Source organism: Panicum hallii, chromosome 6 (assembly GCF_002211085.1).
Source record: "Panicum hallii strain FIL2 chromosome 6, PHallii_v3.1, whole genome shotgun sequence".
In the NCBI taxonomy this organism is placed as follows: Eukaryota; Viridiplantae; Streptophyta; class Magnoliopsida; order Poales; family Poaceae; genus Panicum; species Panicum hallii.
This window is the reverse complement of record NC_038047.1, coordinates 24,958,553-24,977,793: the sequence shown is the minus strand read 5'-3', so window position 1 is coordinate 24,977,793 and position 19,241 is coordinate 24,958,553. Positions and strand designations below refer to the sequence as shown.

At 42.8% G+C, this 19,241-nt stretch overlaps 1 protein-coding gene across 1 annotated transcript; it reads right to left on the bottom strand.

Annotated features, from left to right (window-relative positions):
- Nucleotides 1-214: 214 nt before the first annotated feature.
- Nucleotides 215-3,063, bottom strand: LOC112898437 (grpE protein homolog 2, mitochondrial-like). The gene is made up of 6 exons (XM_025966758.1): nucleotides 2,914-3,063; nucleotides 2,398-2,599; nucleotides 2,135-2,325; nucleotides 1,855-2,022; nucleotides 1,466-1,594; nucleotides 215-328 (listed from the first exon to the last, which is right to left on the bottom strand). Exons 1-6 carry the CDS (start codon nucleotides 3,061-3,063, stop codon nucleotides 215-217), a joined length of 954 nt encoding a protein of 317 aa, XP_025822543.1.
- Between the last annotated feature and the right edge of the window lie 16,178 nt (nucleotides 3,064-19,241).

The window sequence follows — 19,241 nt, the reverse complement described above, 5'->3', positions numbered from 1 at the left end:
GTACATGAGCTACAATCATGTTTTTATTACTGACCAGTATCAAAAAGACAAATTTCTGGGCTAACTTCAACAAATAGGCTCGTCGAACATGCTCACCACTACAAAAATGGCGATTTGTATTACAAATCTCCTTGTGAAAGCATAACCTATGACATGGTGTATGCTTATCCAACCAATAAAGGGAAGTCAGATGCCTGCAGCAGGCATCCTGGGTTTATTCTGACTTGCTAGATTTCTCCTCTGGTTCTTCTTCTTCTTCAACTGGACCACCCTCAGTGACACCAACTTCAGCAGGGCGGAGAACACGATCATGTAACATGTAGCCAACCTAAAAAGATTACAATTGTTAGAATGATTGCCAAATGAAAACCATATGTTTGGAGAGGGAAAAGCAGATGCATCAAGAAAACTCTACTTCACAGTGTCCTTAAATATTATCAGAAGCTCTGTCATCCAAATATCTCGTGAACAGTTGAGGCTCCCATCTTCTCCTTTGGTGTAAAATTGAAACATATAAACTTATACTGCACTACAATGGCCTATAAGGATAACAGGCCCCTTGGGGCTTCCAGACATGGATCCACCTATTCCTAAAGAGTCTTGCTATGCAGACGACTCATGCACCTGACCTGTCTACGATGACCTCAAATCCACGAACCATCAAAATCGCATGCCTTTACATGAGCCCAACAATCACAGATTTCCAGCAGCTATGTCTTGACCAGATGTGCAGGTCGGTCATATAGAAACCAACAACAGCTTTGCAAACTGAATTCTTAAATCTTACTAGCAATGCTTCTACCTTCTACTGTCTGTTTGTCGTCACTTCCCTCTGTACCTACTTTATTTTTAAAGATGAAAATAATGTGAAGCTGTCTTTAATATTTCTCCACTTCATCTTATATATATGAACAGGACTATCCTATTATCCTAGTTCTTCAATAGAAACGAGCTATATTCTTGAAAACAACTATTTGCAGAGTAACCTGATAATTGCTGAAACTCTATGAAAACCCACAGGTTTATTTCAAACCTAAATTTAGGTTTTGTGCTATTTTATAGGAAATAGAAATAACAGTATTCTATTCTATTTTATTAACATAATCCCAATTCACCCTATGTTATTCAACCATACCCGTGCAATTTGTCATGCTAGCTTCATACAAACATAGGTCACAAATATACAGCTCTATCAGAGCCCACAGGTTTTCAAGTGATGGTTATATTTTTAGTGTCTACAGCTTTTTAAAAACAGCTATTTTCTGAATTCTGCACTCTCAAGTTATTTGTCAGGAAATTTTGTTAAGCATACACTAAAATTGTATTATGCGAGAAGCAAACACTTCAACAACATAACAGAATATAAGATCCTAGCAAAACTTAAATTTATCAAAAGTTCAAGGTTAACCGCTGAGTCTCAACAAGCTATGATTGCCAGATAAGTAAACAAATAAGAAATGAATACCTTCACAACAGCAGCAATAGTCCCTGAAGGTTTTGAAGGATCAGGAATTTGGAAAAGTGCATAGTGCCTATTTGGATCGAATTTCTCATTCAGAGGATCAAACTTTTCAACTCCAAATTTCTTGAAGACCTGCAAAAATTTCTTATCAGTTTCAGATAGATGGAACTGTCAAATTGCATGTATGAATGCATGGGAGAGCAAGTCTAAGTCCCAATGAGAGGAATTCATACAAGAAAATATGTGATCTGCATCCATGTGAAATTGCAAGAAATACTTGCCAAAAGGTGTCCTAACATTGGAAGCAAAAGAGAACACTAATATTCAAAGTAAAATAGAGTGCCTTCAAAACTAGTATGACTGATGCAAGGAAAATTAGAGGGAAAACATACCTCTCCAAGTTGCTTCTCAGTCATCTCAACTCCCTCTAGCAGGGCTTTTAGTAGCGGTACAGCTTCATCAGAATTGTTGGACGTATCTATCTTTGAGAAACTTTCCTTGACAACAGATGATGCTCGAGACAAATTGTCTGCAACATCTAACAAAATCTTGGAGAAGCTCTGTATAGAAGAACCATCAAGTAAGAGCAAACTTCCAGGGATATTGCAAAGTATACATCCATGTATAACAAAAGCATGCAAATTAAGCAAGTAGATATTATGAAGCACAAACCTGTATGGCATACTTCTTGGTGTTATCCGATTCCCGCTTTGTTCTGGCAAGGACATTCTCCATCTCGGCGTAGCTGCTCAGCACCTTATCCTTCATGTCTTTAACCTCTTGATCTTTCAACTTCAAAGACTCGTCTTTCTCAAGAAGTAGCCTCATAAGGTCCTCCTTTGATAGGTCTAGGTCTTCTGAATCTGAATCAGAAAATGCAGTTCGTTTAGTAGCTCTCCTCCGCCTATTAGGCTGTGATACAGAATCCTGTGAACCTGCTTCCTGGGTCTTGCCGGTTCCAGGCACGTTATTGGCTTCACCTGAAGCTTCAGTACTCACTCCAGCGCTTTTATTAACTCCATCATCTGCGTGTTTGTTTGCCTCCTTATCATCTTGCTGAGGGGCCGAAGTTGAAAACCCAAACCTTTGAAATGCCGATGTTGTGTATCGTGCTGGCTGATTCAACAAAGGAATGACCTGCTTGTATAAACAACAAAGTAAGATTATTTAACAATAGAAAACAAGGAAAAAAATAAGTAAGGTCTCCGTGTCTAAGACAGTATAGTTGAAAATATTTCTTTAAGTGTATAAACCCTACAAAGCATCCCCAATCTCTTCCATGCAGTACTGACCCCTAAAACCCACATCAAAATCATTGATCAAAGTGAATTGCTGTAAACCCTAATCTCTCAGAAAGACAAAAAAAAGAATCCACCGCCTATTAATAAGACTACTAAACCCTATAAGACCCACTATTTGTAAATCGGTCTACACATCCAGCACCATCCCACCTTGATCGAAGCACAGGGCTCCGCCGCCGCCAGCGTGGACGCCCCGAGGAGCGACGCCGCATCCGGCCGCCGCCTCAACGCCCCCGCCACAGCGGCGGCGGCGACGCCCTGCCGGGAGATTCGCGCGAGGAGGCGCGCGGCCGTCGCCATCTTATTCGGTCGAGAATCGAGGGGGAGAAAGAGGAGCAGCTAGTTTTGCGTCGAGAAGAACTCGGTGGAGGGGAGAGCGGCAGACGAAGAAGTGTCTCGAAGGGTTTTGGGGCAAGAAAGGATATTTGTGCGAAAGACCGTTATGCCATCGGCGTCCGGGTCTACGCCGTTGCGAGTTGGAGGATGCTTGGGTCTTTTTCGTGGATTGGTGGTTTATGGACATGTCGTGCAAGATGGTTTTAAGTTCCGCCTCCATGTCAGCTTGGAAATAAACCAGGCTTATGCCGAGCACGAGCTCACGAGCTAATGCATTTTCATCTCTCTTTATCCACACTATCCGACTTCATAAAAAATAAAAAATACATGCAAGGTAGTTCATCGTTACAAAAGCAGAAAATTTTCTCGAAGCCCTCAATAACACGCTGATCAAGATAAGTGATATGCTGATAGCCTCTAATCAATGTGCTTTTATAAAAAAACAGATACATTCTCAAAAATATGGTTGCTTCACATGAATTAATTCATGAGATGGCTAGGAGAGATAAGCAAAGTGCCATTCTTATGCTAGATTATAAAAGCTTATGATTAAGTTAATTGAAAGTTTTTGAATGAGATGTTAACATCGAGGTGCTTTGGAGCTAAGTAGGTGAGTTGAATTAGGAAGGTAGTCAGAGACAGTTCTTTGGGCACTCGGATTAATGATGAAAATAGCTCTTACTTTAAGACTGGCAAGGGTTTGAGACTAGAAGATCCTGTATCCCCACTTAACAAGAATGATGTAACCTAGTGGGATTATTAGCCTGCAATATGCAGATGGTAACCTGTTCGTCATTGAGAATTATGTAGGCAAAGCAAGAAATTTTAAAGGGCTCTTGTCCTGTTTTGAAATTTTGTCTAGTATGAAAATTAATTTTGTTAAGAGCAATATGATGGTGGTAGGTGTAGAGGAAGAAGAAACCAACATTCTTGCTAGGCTTTTCTATTGTAAGATAGGAATTTCCCTTTTACCTTACCTTGGTATTCCTCTTTACCATGTTAAATAGAAAAGAGCTGATTTCCAATCAGTGGTGGATAAGATCATTAAAGGGATTCTCTCTTATGAGGGTAGATTAACCTTGCTCAAGTCTTGCTTAACAAGCATCCCTACCTACCTTATGTCAGTGATCAAGTTTCCCAAATGGGAAATAGAAACTATTAACTCTCAGATGGCGCATTCTTTCTGAAATAATCATGAGGAAGAAAAGACAGATACCATCTGACCTACCTGGTAGTTAGTGTACCAAAAGAAAGATCATGCAAAACTTCATTTAAAGCCATAACACCAATCATAGTATTCCTGTTCTTCATAAAGGTTTTCTGTATTTTCAGAATTAATTTATCCACCAAAGGATCCAACCATAACAATAAAGTTTTTGCAATCCATTTGCAAAGGCAGTTCAATAGACATATGGATCTAAATTACTGAATCATGTCAGCATCAACATTTTTTTGGTAATAAAGTGATGATTACATAATTCAATCTTCTAACTTCAAACTTTGCCTTGATGAAATTCATTGAACAGTTTTATAGTATTCTCTTTTATGTACTCCAACAGGTCTGATAAATCTCAATTCGAACACTATGGGTATGTTGTCTTATTATGTTCCATTTGATCCAAGGCTTCTTTAATTTCACCTTTAGAAAAAGGTCTAACTAGATCATTATTATCACTTGAGCTAACTTTCTTATTATCCTCCCACAGCTCTGCACTGATGGGAACTAAATTTCACATGGCAGGATCAAAAAGGTCTTTAAAGAAGTCAGTTGCATGTTTCAGCAAATTATCATCACCTTCAATGATGTAATTTCCATCTAAGAGGGATATAATTGTATCTTTCCTTTTTCTACCATTTGCAATTGTGTGAAAGTATTCAGTCATATTATCCCCTTTGGCAAACCACTTTTCATGAGATCTTCTATACCAGTACAGTTCCTCCTCCTTCAAAATCTTGAGGATTGCACATTGCAGTTGTACGTTCAACTGAATTTGCTTAGGAGTTAACTGTTCATCTTCTTGTAATAGCTCAAGAGTTAGCAAATTCATCCGGTATCTTTGTTTTCTTTTCCCTCATCTCATCTTGGTGATTAAAGTCCCACCCTTTAAAGTACTGTTTAAAGTGTTTCAACTTTTGCTGAGTCTTAGAAAATGCAGAAACAACATGAAAGGAGTCATCCAAATTTTCTTGGTCAATGGAATGAAGTCAGGATGTTTAAGCCAGGAAAGTTCAAAACAAAAAGTTAGCTTCTTCAAAGTTTGACTTCCCAGATTAGTTAAGATCAAATGTTTATAATCTGAAACCTCCCTAGGAAGTTTGTAAACCATAGCTCTTGGAAAAATGTCTTCCCTGCTTTTGCCCATCGGAATTCTATCCATCTTCTCAAGAGTTGGATGTTCTTGATTATTTGACCATGTAAATCTTTCCCTAACATGTGAAGTCTATCATACCCAATGAATTGATAATAGAATTTAACAAATCTGCGTGTCTGTGCACACCTCCTCCTTTATTCTTCTCAGATGCAAATGTTATTATATGAAAGTTTCCACCAACTAGAAAAGGATCAATTATCTGATTACGAAAAATAGCCAACTCTGCCAAAAACTCATTTTTGTTCGCCTCTTGTGCAGCACCATACACATTAATAAAGTTACATTTACTTTCTATATTTTGTCTGATAAATTCAAGTGCGGCATGTATTTCCCTTCTTTAAATGATCCAACATCCATGATATCAATATCTATTCCACACAATAAGCAACCAGATTTTTCTCTTGAAGGTAACCATTTCCACTGATAGTTTTGACTAGGATCAATTCTTCTGATGATGCTATCAACCACATTGACTTGCATGGTTCCTTGCAGTCCAATGGACTGAAATTTGTGTTCCAGAATAAGATTGCTTAATAAAGAGGAGACACTTTTTTCTTGATGCCCCTACAATTCCAAATGAGTCCTTTCGTGTTTCCATTTTTCCTGTTTCGAGGTGGTTTGGGAGGCTTAGGGTTTCCTGATCCTTCCACACCAAATTGTCAGCCTTACAAGGAATTTCCTTGTTTTTTTCTTTCTGCTTCCTAGGGGCAGAGATATTTAATTTCTTCATAGACTTCAATTTTTGTTTTGGAGTCACTAAAATAAAATCATCAATTTAAGATTCGTCATCCTTCACCCAATCCAAGATGTTACCCTCAGCATCAGTATCATTGAAAGAACATCTAGACCCGATTAGTGGGTTTTGGTTGATTAATGACACATGCTTGTGGGACTAATGTCATTATTGAGAATGACGAGCAGGTACCACAGGTGATAGATGAGCTAAGTCATGGAGATGACCACCAAAAAGGAAATGAAAGTTGCAAAGCAAAAACTCATGATGATTTACATATTTTATCTTTTAAAATTGAGTATAGGAATGCCGTACTATCAAGAGGGACATGATATTTGCTCTCTTTGTGTAGAATAAGGTGCTCAAGATGATCTAACAAACCTATAAGAGGCACCTTTGCACTCGCACAACACTTGGGAATCTTAAGAGTGCTTCTCTGCAGAAAGTTCGGAGTCTCCGGAACCTTGCTGATCTACGGAGTTTGTCCGGAGTCCGGACATGTGCGGAGCCTCCGCACATTTCCGGAGTTTCTAGAGGAATGTTGTTGTTGACGCTCATTACAGGCCACTTTTAGAGCGTCAATTCCTGCATATACATATAAAATCAGTGGGATAACATTAACATAGGTATATAACCTAACGAATTCCACAGATGTTGGTCTAAATATATGTGCAGATGAATTTGGGCTGAAATGGAGGGAAAGCACACCTTTGAATTCAAGGCATAAAACACTGACCAATCAGAACGCGTCGTTCTACCTCACATGGACCAAAGGGCTCACCAGAGCAAGCATAATCCAAGTGACAAGCTCCTGGCCAATCAGAGACAATCACACGGATCAAGGGGCCCACAAACTAGTCCAAACCGCCATGAAAACATCCAATGCATGCAGGCCTGCATGTGGGGCCCACCTACCAGGCTCTCAGCCAAGAGGAAAGTCGGTTGGTGGCCTGGCCAATTCGGCCGAACCAGGCTGAGGCGGTAGACTTACCTCTTGCACATGGTGCCCCCTCTTTGGTCCCCAATGTCGGTTCTCCAAGGCTTCAACTATTTGCACAGCAGGAGCACCCTTGGATACCCCTATTAATATGAGGGGGGGGGGAGGTAGAATTAGGGCACACAACACAACTCACCCTCTCTTGTGCTCTCACTTCCATAGTTGAGCTTTAGGCTCACTCAAGAGGTTTAGTGCTGCCTAGGTAGTGCTTAGAAAATAGGGAGAGAGTAAGGGGAAGTCGAGGATGTGCCGGGGTTGTCGGCACTCTTCTCTAGCTTGTATCTTGATGGATGCTTATCAATCAAAGTAAGTGTTCGTGACTTTCTTTGTGCTTTAGTCTCTTAACTAAGTAATAGTTCTAGTTCCTTAGTTTTTTACTGGATCAATAGTTCATAGTTTATTGGGTGCTCTAGTCTAAGGCTAAGGCTAGAGTTAGTAAAAGATAGTATAGGCATGGTGTCTAGACTAGACTTTACCTGTTGGTTGTGGTATATCCTATGGTTAGATGAGGTAGGCGGCAGATGATGACAGCGCTGTCTGTCCAGTGTAACCCTCCCTGTTCGGGTATATCCCAATGCCGTATTACTGGAGCAAACTTGTTTTATCTAGCAGAACCAGTAGCCCGAAGCAAACAATTAGGACAATTCTATCTTATCTTTGATTCCAAGCCTTGGAAATCCTCTCTACCCCTTTCCTCTAGCCAGTGTGGTGTCCTTGGATGAATCTGAACTTTAGAAAATATACACATGTTCCTCAGTGGATACGATACCCTAGAATACTATTGGGTGAAAGCTACAACGGTATTTATATGCTTGCAGATTTATTTATGATCGTTAAAATACTCAACAAGCTTTCTGGCGCCGTTGCCGGGGAATGGTGGCTATATTCTCTTCGGACATAGTTCGCCCTTGTATCTTTTCCTTTTCTTTGATTCTATCTCTACCCCCGCTATCCATGGAGTAGCTATCCATTCAACAGCTCTCTACACCAAAGGGCGAGTTCTATGAGCCACCGCAATCTTCAAAACAAATCCTTTCATATGGCTACGAACTTCGTCCTGGCTTTATAGCCATGGTTCGGAATCGACCCTTCTCCGGAGAAATTAAGGAAGATCCCTATGATCATTTGCAAGAGTTTGAGGAACTGTCTTCGTGCTTGGTAATCCCAGGCATGACATAAGAAACCTTACGGTGAAAATTGTTTCCTTTCTCTCATAGAGAGGGCGGAGCAATTGTACATCTGCACGATGGGGAGTATGACGGTGATTGGGAAGAACTCCAAGTTGACTTTCGCTACTCATTCTCCCTTACAAAACGCATAATACTCCCTACCGATTGACATCCTCAGCTTTGAGCAATTAGAGAAGGAGTCCATAGGTGCAGCATGAGCTAGATTTTTACGCCTTTTGGCATCTAGCCTAGACTTGTCTATACCCGATGATATATCATTGGACATCTTTTGCTCAGGATTAGATGTGAAATCTGCACTAGACCTCAGCGTCATGACCGCAGATTCGCTTGCACACAAAACTCCAACAGAAGGAAGAGAGATACTAGATAGCCTCTTAGAAAACTCTCCCTTCCCTATTGACCATAACGAACCCCGCCGAGAGGAATCCAAGCCGATCCATGAGAGTCTCTCAACAACCATATCCAAGCTTTCACCTTCCACATCCCAAGATTCAACTATTGGGCCCTCTACTGAACCATGAACATTGAAGGAAGATGAAATTCAACTTTTGCAGTTCTCTTCCCAATTCGAGGATGATCCTTTAGGAAAAATTAGAAACACCTCGAATCATCTTAGGCACAAGAAGCCTAAGGCATCGTTATGTCTTTATGAACCCTTGATAAAGTTTTCCACCATGCAACCATAATGGACTGGTTGAAGGAGGTAAAGCAAACTTCCGAAGCAATTCAGATTCTATCAACTTCCACAATCATCCCTTGTACTATGAGGGGAAATACCCAAGAAGCCCTTCATGACCCTACTGCTAAGGCTTGTATCATGTCTAAGTACCTCATGGACACTCTCATGGGTAACAATCCTCTAACCCCAAAAGACAAATACCTTAGAAGTCCCTTGGGACTCTTCTTTTAATGTCGGGGGATCGAAAGGGACGTGCCGATCACCATAGACAAAATCGAGGTGCGCCTAGATTTCCTCATCTATGATGTCATAAATTTTGATCTCCACCTAGGCTACCCTCTAGAAAAACTCCTCGATGCATCTCATCTGGGCCCATTCTCTTTGAGGTTGCAAAATCTGCCACTCCCGAAGAGTACAACTTGGAAGAAATCCTTCACCGTTGTGAAGATGAACGATCATCATCCCCCTTGATCGAGTTTAAGCCTTTTCTCGCTGGCCCAGAGTACGTTGTTCTTGACCACGATCGAGATCCAACCATGATCCCTCACGATGAATCTCTTAAGATGGAGAATCCATGGGCCATGAAATTTTGTGAGGCGCCGGCTCTGGAGTCCGAAGGAAAGGATTCCATAGATGACATGGCAGTTTCAATCTTAAAATACCACAAGAACTATGCTTGTTCAATGCCTCTTCAGATTCAGGCACGCTTTGTGCCCCGAGCAAGAATGAGGACTACAACCACCTTAAGGTCCTCTCTTGTAAAATCTTTAGGAGGTTGGTTGTAGATGCATGTTTATCATAAGCATTGCAAATTTTGTGGATGCACTGTGGCACTAACCTTGCAGCTAAAGCTTTAATAATACATCAATAATTGGTGATGAGAGGGAACACATCACCAATGATAGCTGCAAGAGGACATCCCCATGGTCAAGCTTGTGACCATAAAACAAAGCATTGCTAGGAGATAGCCCGGATTATCATTTCACTTTCGAATAAAAGAAAGATCATGTCCTTAGGATAAACTCTCCTTCGTATTTTTGGTCACTAACCATTTCATGTGGAGATTAAAAAGAATGAAGGACAGGTGACGCCTAAGAACATGAGAACTACACCGACTACAACACCGTGGCAATTCTTGGTGAGGGAATGATTACGAAGAAAAGCTTGAACTCCACACACTTGAGTTGCGCTACTCAGCAATGCAAACTTCAAGTGTGGGGGAGATATGTAGGATCCCAAGTAAGTTCTTTTCATTCCGAATCTTATCTTGGTTTGGAGATGGTGTTAGTTCTTGTATCTTGCACAACAAAAAAAAGAAAAAAATAGAGTTATCACGGCAGCAATTCAGAATTCTCCATCAACAAAACACCATGGTAAGTACCCCCATGTATGTCCTGCTTTTGACTTTAAACAAGGCCCTGCCAGAAGGTAGCCTGAGTCTCACCACACTTATACTCATACTTATCTCTTTTTGAATTTAGCTTGATCATACTTCCATGCTTCCTTTCTCTATGCTTGTGTGCTCTAGTTTGAGTGTATGATCGATCTACACTCATAGACCTTTTAAATTAAGCATTGTGCTTAGGTTGAAAAAATTCTTCTTTAATCAAATTAGACATGGTGTCAAGTTTGATTAATGAACCTTAGAGAAAATGCTTTTATGGATATTAGTTGTATATGTGGACTAACCCCTGTAGGAAAATCTTCAAATCCAAACGGGAAAATCGTTGAGCTTAATCCAAATGGGAAGGTAATTCAAGGCATCAGATTCATATTGCACAACATACAAAGGAGGTACATATCACCCTTCAAGGGCCCACTGTGAGTATATCCTCTCTTGTTCATGTTGATGCAATTTTAATTCAGCCTTGTTTGAGTAAGTCTCATGGTGAAAACAAAATTTAATTAAAACCAAAAATATTTGAGTTTAAATAAAGTAAGGCTCCCTGATTCTTGAACCAGTAGAGTCCCTTTTGTTTCCACCTTTTTTTTTGAATAAAGCACTAGGTACAAGAACAAGTGTGGGGGAGATCTCTCGGAGTTTTGATGCACATACGCTCGAGATCACACACAAACATGTGCGTGAGACCGAAAGAACCAGCATGCAAAAGGCCTAGACCCTATCGTGACGGTTTGTGCACTCTACCCCTCGAATCTCCCTGATCTATGAGTTTAAATGAAAGCCATTATTAATCACTAAAATTAAACTCAATGGTGCTCTCTGATCACATACTTCAAGTTTGTTTGGCTTGCATATGTTTTATTCCCTGCTAAACTTGAACTTGTGAATCATATCCTAGGGAACCCATAGTTTTTTAAGTTGTTGAAAAGTGAGATATGGTTTGATGAAGTAAATCATCGCTTTCTCTATTTGGCAGATTTTATATCAAAAAGAGAACCCTTCGTAGCTTTACAAACTCCTTGTGTTTTCCCTACCAAAGCCATATGTCAATCTTCATGAAAAACCATATACTTATGTGCCTTGTTGTTGCATTGAGCTTCATCAAATTTTTTGACCCTAGTGAGATGTTTCTCATACTTGCTTGATCAAGATCACGTACACTCCATATGCTAAACTTCTACACTGAAAGTTAGCTATTCCATTCCATCTATTCACAAAATAAAACTCTATGTGTAATGATCTCTCTCTCCTATATTGTTACAAAAGGTGCATGGGCTTAAAAAAAGAAGAAAAAATATATGGGCACATGAAGGTCCAAGTATTGAAAATTTTTTTGGACACATGAAGGTCCAGGAAGGAAATAAATATATATGTATTGCCATGCCCTTATGTTTTCCAAATAAAGGAGAGAGAGATTCATGAAAGGAGCATTTTATTTTCATCATCCACTTTCCATACACATGCATAGTCTTGATCAACTCGTTTGATTTTTCATCTCCATGATCCAATTTTTGATTTGCAATATATGTGAAACAAGTCTTCTTCCAAATCTCCTACCATGAGCTCCACATAAGCCTATCTTTAGAAGTAGGATGTAAAGAGGCATTGCCTTAGTGAGGACACATACACACTGAGTGACTTGAGAGATCCTAGTAAAGCTAAGGTTGGTCTTTTCAAAAATCTATCAACCCCCAGTCGTACAGTAGAGAAGTGGAAGAGACTAAAGTCAACACTGTTCCACTCTTCAAGTTCCCAAGCCATTATGGTAGACACATTATTGGCACTCCTTAGCCTATACGAACTAATCCGCAAGCGCACAGATACCAATGTAGCTTTCACCAGGGAGTTTATATGGGATATCGAATCCAAGGAACGGTAAGCGTGACCAGACCTAGAACTATTCAACTGGACCCACTAGGAGAGAAGAGGTAAGAGAGTAGAGGGTCTAACTTTAGATAGCCAACTCGTTACCCAGATAACTTGCTACTTACTAACTTGATCTGCTTCGGCGGCTGGATACCACCGAGGTGGTGAGTTATAGGTGGGGTGTCGCCGAGATCAGGAACTTGAAGGTGTCTTCTGAGTACTTCCTTGGCTGCATCGAGGCTATGAGGTGCTCATGCCCCGAGTAGTTGTCAAGTCTTCTTTTATATAGGGTGCGATTAAACTTGCACTCCATATGGTGTAGCCTCCTGAGCCTTAGGTTGAATCGAAGAATCAGGCCGAGGGTCAAATTAGCCTTGAATCTTCTATCCTTATCTTTTAAAAGATTTGAAAAATAATCGCTGATGACACGTGTCCCATAGCCCCCGAGCATTAAATCCAAATCCCCAAGATTTGGAAAAAAAGGATCCAAAGAATCGTGGCATGCAATATATGACGGTAAGGACTTGATGGTTAAGATGGGCAAATTGGTTCAGAAATTTGAAAACCGCTTTTTTCAGAATGAATTCCCTGAAAAAATGGTTAAACAAATAACTTCTCCAAAAAGCGCCCTAAATTACCGCTCAAATTAAACCTTTTTCCTTGATTTAATGGCTAGATAAGACCTCTGGGTTAAAAATTTAAAAAACCCCTTATTTCGGAATAAAATCTCTAAAATAATGGTTAAACAATTATCTTCCTGAGATAAATCCTCAAAAGCCTCTTAAATCGGGTTTCTTCTACAAATCTTCCGAGTGGTTTTGCGGCGTCCAGCCTCCGAGCGTGAGAGCTAAACGATCCATTGAAAGCACTCTGAGTGCCTTGTCGAGCCCAGGCCCTGAGCATAGGAGCTAGAGGAGTCGAGGTTGCTAATGGTGTGTAATACTACTCGGGAACTTGTAAACGCGGTGTTATAGGAGCAAGGCTCCTTCAGTAAACTACTCGTAGTACTAGTTGAGAACTAGTAAACTGAGTATTATTGGAACTATGGGAGCGAGGCCCCTTTAGTAAACTACGCATAATACTAGTTCTAGTCGAGAATTAGTAAACGAAGTGTTATTGGAAGCGTGGGAGCGATGCCCCTTCAGGAAACTACGCATAGTACTAGTTGAGAACTAGTAAACGAAGTATCACTGTAAGTATGGTAGCGATGCCCCTTCAGTAAACTATGCCTAGTACTTGTCGAGAATTAGTAAACGAAGTGTTACTGGAAGTATGGGAGCAATGCCCCTTCAGTAAACTACGTGTAGTACTAGTCGGGAACTAGTAACCGGAGTATTACTGGAGGTATGGGAGCGATGCCCCTTCAATAAACTACGCGTAGTACTAGTCGAGAACTAGTAAACGGAGTGTTACTAGAAGTATAGAAATGAGGCCCATTCAGTAACCTAGAATACCAGTCGAGAACTAGTAATTTGAGTGTTACTGGAAGTATGGGAGTCATGCCCCTTCAGTAAACTATGCTACGCTGCAGCTGACAACTTGGGAAACAAGTTAGCTAAGGGTGAAAATGGCGTAGGTGCTCGATATTGCAGGAATTTGGGACCTCCTGGGCCATTAGGGTACCGTAAGCGATACGACCCTAGTCCTGTAACCTTGAGCACGATGAAGGGTCCCTCCCATCATGAATTAAGCTTGTGCAGCCTGGTTTCATCCTGGATGCGGCAAAGGACCAAATCTACAAGGTTAAAATATCTTTTTTGAATGTTCTGGTCGTGGTAACGATGAACACCTTGTAAGTAGCGGGCTGACTAAAGCAAAACATTGCATCTGACTTCTTCTGCCGAGTCAAGTTTGAGATATCTTGCATCATCAGCCTCGCCTTCTTCATACATCTCTAGTCAAGGAGATTGCCACATGACATCAGCCGGTAGTATAGCTTCGGACCTGTAGATGAGAAAGAAAGGTGTTTGTCCTATGGCCTTGCTTGGTTGTGTGCGAAGCCCCCAGACTACTGACAAGATATCATTAATCCATTTGCCACCCTTTTTGCTGTTCTCGTCATAGAATCTTTTCTTCAGACCATCCAGGATCATGCCATTGGCGCGCTCAACCTGACCGTTGGCCCGCACTAAAACATACTTGACCTTGATGATGCTGCGCTCGTAGAAATCCCCAAACTGATGCAAGTGGAAATTGGATCCCAGATCCGTGATGATTGTGTTGGGGAAGCCGAATCGGTGCAAGATGTCACAGATGAAACTGACCACTCAATCTGTAGAGAGCTTTGCAATTGGCTTGTACTTGATCCACTTCGTGAACTTGTCGATGGCTACCAGCACGTGAGTAAAATCTCCTAGCGCAGTTGTCAAGGGCCCTATCATGTCCAGGCCCCAACATGCGAACAACCATGAAGGTGGTATGATAAAAAGGTTGTGGGCCGGGACATGGGGCTGTTTCCTAAAGACTTGGCCGTTTGTACACCGGCAAACAAGTGCTTCGACATCTGCCAAAGTAGTCGACCAATAGAATCCGGATCTAAAAGCTTTCCCGAACAGCGTGCAGGAAGACACATGGTTTCCGCACGCGCCTTCGTGAATCTCATGGAGTATTTCTCTGCCTTCCTCCATGCAGACACACTTCATGAGTATGCCTAATGCTGATCCACGCTTGTATAAGTTGTCCCCGACCAGAACGCACCCTTTGCTCTGCCTTAGGATGCGTGCGGCCTTAGCTCGTTTTGGGTCGACACCGGGAGGTAGTTTGTGCTCCTTGATGAAGTCAAGAAAAGTCACCCGCCAGTCGGCCTCAATCATCAAGACCTCTCGGTCGGGTCCTATTGGACCCTGAGCGATGGTTGTTTGATCTGGTATCTTGATGGATTGTTGATGCAACTTGCGGACGAAAACTCCTGGTGGGACATTAGCTCTACCCGAACTTGCGGACGAAAACTCCCACGTTATTGTCGCGAATCACATGATGAATTTCTAGGCCCAAGAACTTGTTCTCGAGCTTGCGTATTTCCATGATGTATGTGTCCATGGTGTCCTTGTTGATATCCCACTCTTTGTTGACTTGTTGGATCACCAGCAGGGAGTCGCCGTAAACAAATAGTAGTTTGATGCCCAGAGAGACTGCCAAGCGTAGCCCATGTAGTAGTGCCTCATACTCAGCTTTGTTGTTTGAGACCTCGAATAGTATTTGGAATACATATTTGAGTTGTTCTCCTATTGGACTGATGAAGAGTACTCCAGCGGCACCGCCTCCAAGCTTGAGTGAGCCATCAAAGTACATCACCCATGCTCTGGCATGTTGGCTGGACCTTCCACTTGCTTTTTTCGCCATTCTGCCATAAAATCAACTAGTGCTTGCGACTTGATGATAGTTTGGGGCTTGAAGTCGAGAGTAAGAGCCCCAGTTCCACTGCCCACATGGAGATGCGCCTAGTGGCATCCCGATTGTGGAGAATATACACCAATGGAAAATCAGTGACAACCGAGATCTTGTGTGCGTCGAAATAGTGGCGAAGCTTCCTGGAGGTGATGAGAATAGCGTAAAGTAATTTCTAAATTGACGGGTAGCGAACCTTGGATTCAGAAAGAACTTCGCTGACAAAGTAGACTGGCCGCTGCACACTGAAAGCATGGCCTTCCTCCTGGCATTCCACCACGATTGTCGTGCTGATGACGTGAGTTATCGTGGTTATGTAGAGTAACAGGTTCTCACCTGGTTGTGGAGCTGTCAAAATGGGGGGTGACTGTAGATGAAGCTTGAGATCTTCTAATGCCTGCTCCGCCTCCTCGGTCCACTAGAACTTGTTGTGTCATTTTAGCAACTTGACGAAGGGTAATTCCCATTCTCCAAGTCGGGAGATGAATCTATTTAGGGCTGCCATATCCGTCCTTGATCGTCCATGGGGCGCCCATATCTGTAATGGCAGTGATCTTCTCCGGGTTAGCTTCAATTCCTCGGTGACTAACGATAAAACCGAGTTGTTTCCCTTGTGGTACGCCGAAGATGCACTCGGTTGGGTTGAGCTTCCACCAAAACTTGCGCAAGCTGTGAAGGTTTCCTCAAGATCAGGGATAAATTCATCATGGGCTCTGGTCTTGATGACCACATTGTCCACGTAGGCTCCAATATTGCGATGTAGTTGGTCAGCGAGGCATAATTGGATAGCCCACTGATAGGTGGCTCCTGCGTTCTTCAGCTCGAAGGACATAGTTGTGTAGGCATATGCTCCAAAAGGGGTGATGAACGCTATCTTGATCTGATCTTCTTCCTTGAGAGCAATCTGATGGTAACCCGAGTAGCAATCAAGGAAAGAGAGCACGACGCAGCTAGCTGTAGAGTCAATGACTCGGTCGATGCGTGGGAGCGTGAAGGGATCCTTCGGCAGTGTTTGTTGAGATCAGTATAATCCACACACATCCTCCATTCATTATTATTCTTTTTCAGAACTAATACAGGGTTGGCTAGCCACTCTGGGTGGTAGAAGTCTTTAATGAAACCAGCCGCGAGTAGTTTTGCTAACTCCTTCTTGGTGGCCTCCCTCTTGTCTGGGCGAAGCGTCGTAGTCACTGATTCTTTGGAGTGGCTTTGGTGTCAAATTTTAGGAAATGCTCAATAATCTCCTTGGGCACGCCTGGCATATCCGCTGGTTTCCACACAAATATATTACGGTTGGCCCTAAGAATGCTGACGAGCGTGCTTTCCTATTTTTTGCTCAAGTCGCCTCCAATCAATGCAGTCTTGGAGGAGTCACCATCTTGCAGCTGGATTGTCTTGGTACCGACGTCGCTGGGGTTGGGTTTTACCCTGAACTGGCTAGGCTTCTTATTGGAGATCTCCATCTCTAAGTCACTGAGCTTTTGTGTGGCCGCGAAGACTTCTGCAGAAGGTTCAGGCACGCATGATGTCACAGCGTACTCGATCACCTCTTGGTCGCAGTCGTACAACTTCTTCAATTCGCCATGGAACGTGAGTACACCTGTCTTGCCTGGCATCCTGAGTAGCAGGTAGACGTAGTGAGGTACGGCCATGAATTTGGCCAAAGCTGGTCTGCCTAGGATGCCGTGGTATGATGACTCAAAGTCAGCCACCTCAAACTTGATGTACTCTGTGCGGTAGTTGTCTTTCATCCCAAAGGTGACTGGCAGGACCACTGAACCGAGTGGTGTAGCCGCGTTTCCTTAGACGATGCCATAGAATGGAGCTCTACTAGGGGTAAGCATCTTGGAGATGTTCAGCCCCATCTTCTTCAATGTACTTGCAAAGAGCAGGTTAAAGCCGCTCCCACCATCGATGAGTACTCGAGTCAACTATGAGCCTGCCATGACAGGATATAGGACGAGCGGGAATTTTCCTGGCTCGGAGAAGCTGGTTGTGACAGTTCAAGTACTTGTAAGCTAGGCACATTATTTGTTAGTGTGAAGTATGTGCTTGTTAGTGTAAAGCTTGTGTGTGTTTATGTGAAGCTTTTAAACTTAAATGCAAGGAAAAGGGGTATTTTTATAATTACGGAAAAAACTAGGGTTGTTTTTGCAAAATGTATTTGGATGGGAGGTAACTTCAAAATAGGTGAAGGGTTGTTTTGCAAACACATTTTTCTTACTTTAACCCCTGTAAAAAAATGTATTTACCCAAAAGTTTCATTTGAAATGTATGTGTTGAATTGTGTGAAATTGAGTGAAGTTTGTTAAAATAAGGACCTATGTGTAATTATTCAAAAGTATGAGTCCTTTTATGCAAGTATTTGAATTACAAAAGTAACTTTCAAAGTTACTAGGGGTTAAAGTGTAAGAATGTAAGTCATCATTACATTACATGAAAACTTGCAAATAGGTCCTGAACTTTATGAATTTTACACTCATGAGGACAAAACTTTATTAAGTTTGAAATTAACTCCAAAGTTTTAAATAAAGTTGTAGCCTTTGAGTTTTTGAAATTGAATTATAAAACAAAGTTGTAGAGCTTGAAAAGTTGTACAACTTTCATTTTGGTCACATTTTTGTTTGAGGCCTAGAGAAGTGAGAAAATTTAGCTTTACATCAGAGTCCCTGGAAGTTTGTGAAATTTCACATCGACCCCTGGCTTTCTTTTCCCTTTCTTCTTCCTCTGGCGCCCCCCCTGCTCTGCTCCTCTGCTGCAGCACAGCCGCTCGCTATTTCTGGCCGCCCCTCGACACCTCCTGCTGCACTTCACCTCCACGCGTCGCTCCTAGCTCGAGCGCCGCCCTAGCCCCTCTCTTCTGGCCCTCCCCGCGCTTGCCACGCCATTTCCCCCTTCTGCTCGAGCTCCTGCCGGCCGACACCTCGCCGCCACCATGGCACGGGCCGAGCACCCCCTCCGGGCCTCTATTCTCCTGCTCTTGAGCTTCTTCAACTCATGCCCCTCCCATTTCCCACCCTTTCCCTTGCCGCGCACACCCCGAGCCCCGAACACCACCGTCGCCCCCTTCCTCCACTCCGGCGACCCCCTGTTCGCCGTGGGCCACCACCGTCAGCCCTCCCCGCACCACTACAACCCCCTTGGGAGCTTCCCCTCACCCCACTGACACTCCCAGGCCACTCCTCACGGCCGAACCCCCACCGGAACCACCTCACCGTCGCTACCTCCTCGCCGGTAAGCTTCTGTTCCCGTCGAACCCATCCCTCCGCCCCTTCTCCGTCCAATCCAACCACCCCAATAGCTTTCTCTCCTTCTGCTGTAGCTACTGGACCAGAACTTGGCCGCCTTCCTCGCTGGGAAACCCCTCGTCGACGAGCCCCTCCTCGCCGCCGCCTCGGTCGCCATGGGCATTCCACCTCCGGTCACCCCCTCTTCCTCCCAAGCCTACCCCTGGATGCGCCTTGAGCTCCTGATGCTAGTGGGCCAGTTCTTCTCCACCCCCAACACCACCCCTCA

What these genes read in the sequence shown, in the direction of transcription:
- LOC112898437 (XM_025966758.1), bottom strand. Translation starts at nt 3,063, where the DNA reads ATGGCGACGGCCGCGCGCCTCCTCGCGCGAATCTCCCGGCAGGGCGTC. An exon ending in AGCCCTGTGCTTCGATCAAG is followed by an intron (nt 2,600 to 2,913) that starts GTGGGATGGTGC and finishes TTATACAAGCAG; the next exon opens with GTCATTCCTTTGTTGAATCA. An exon ending in CTATTGCTGCTGTTGTGAAG is followed by an intron (nt 329 to 1,465) that starts GTATTCATTTCT and finishes TAATCTTTTTAG; the next exon opens with GTTGGCTACATGTTACATGA.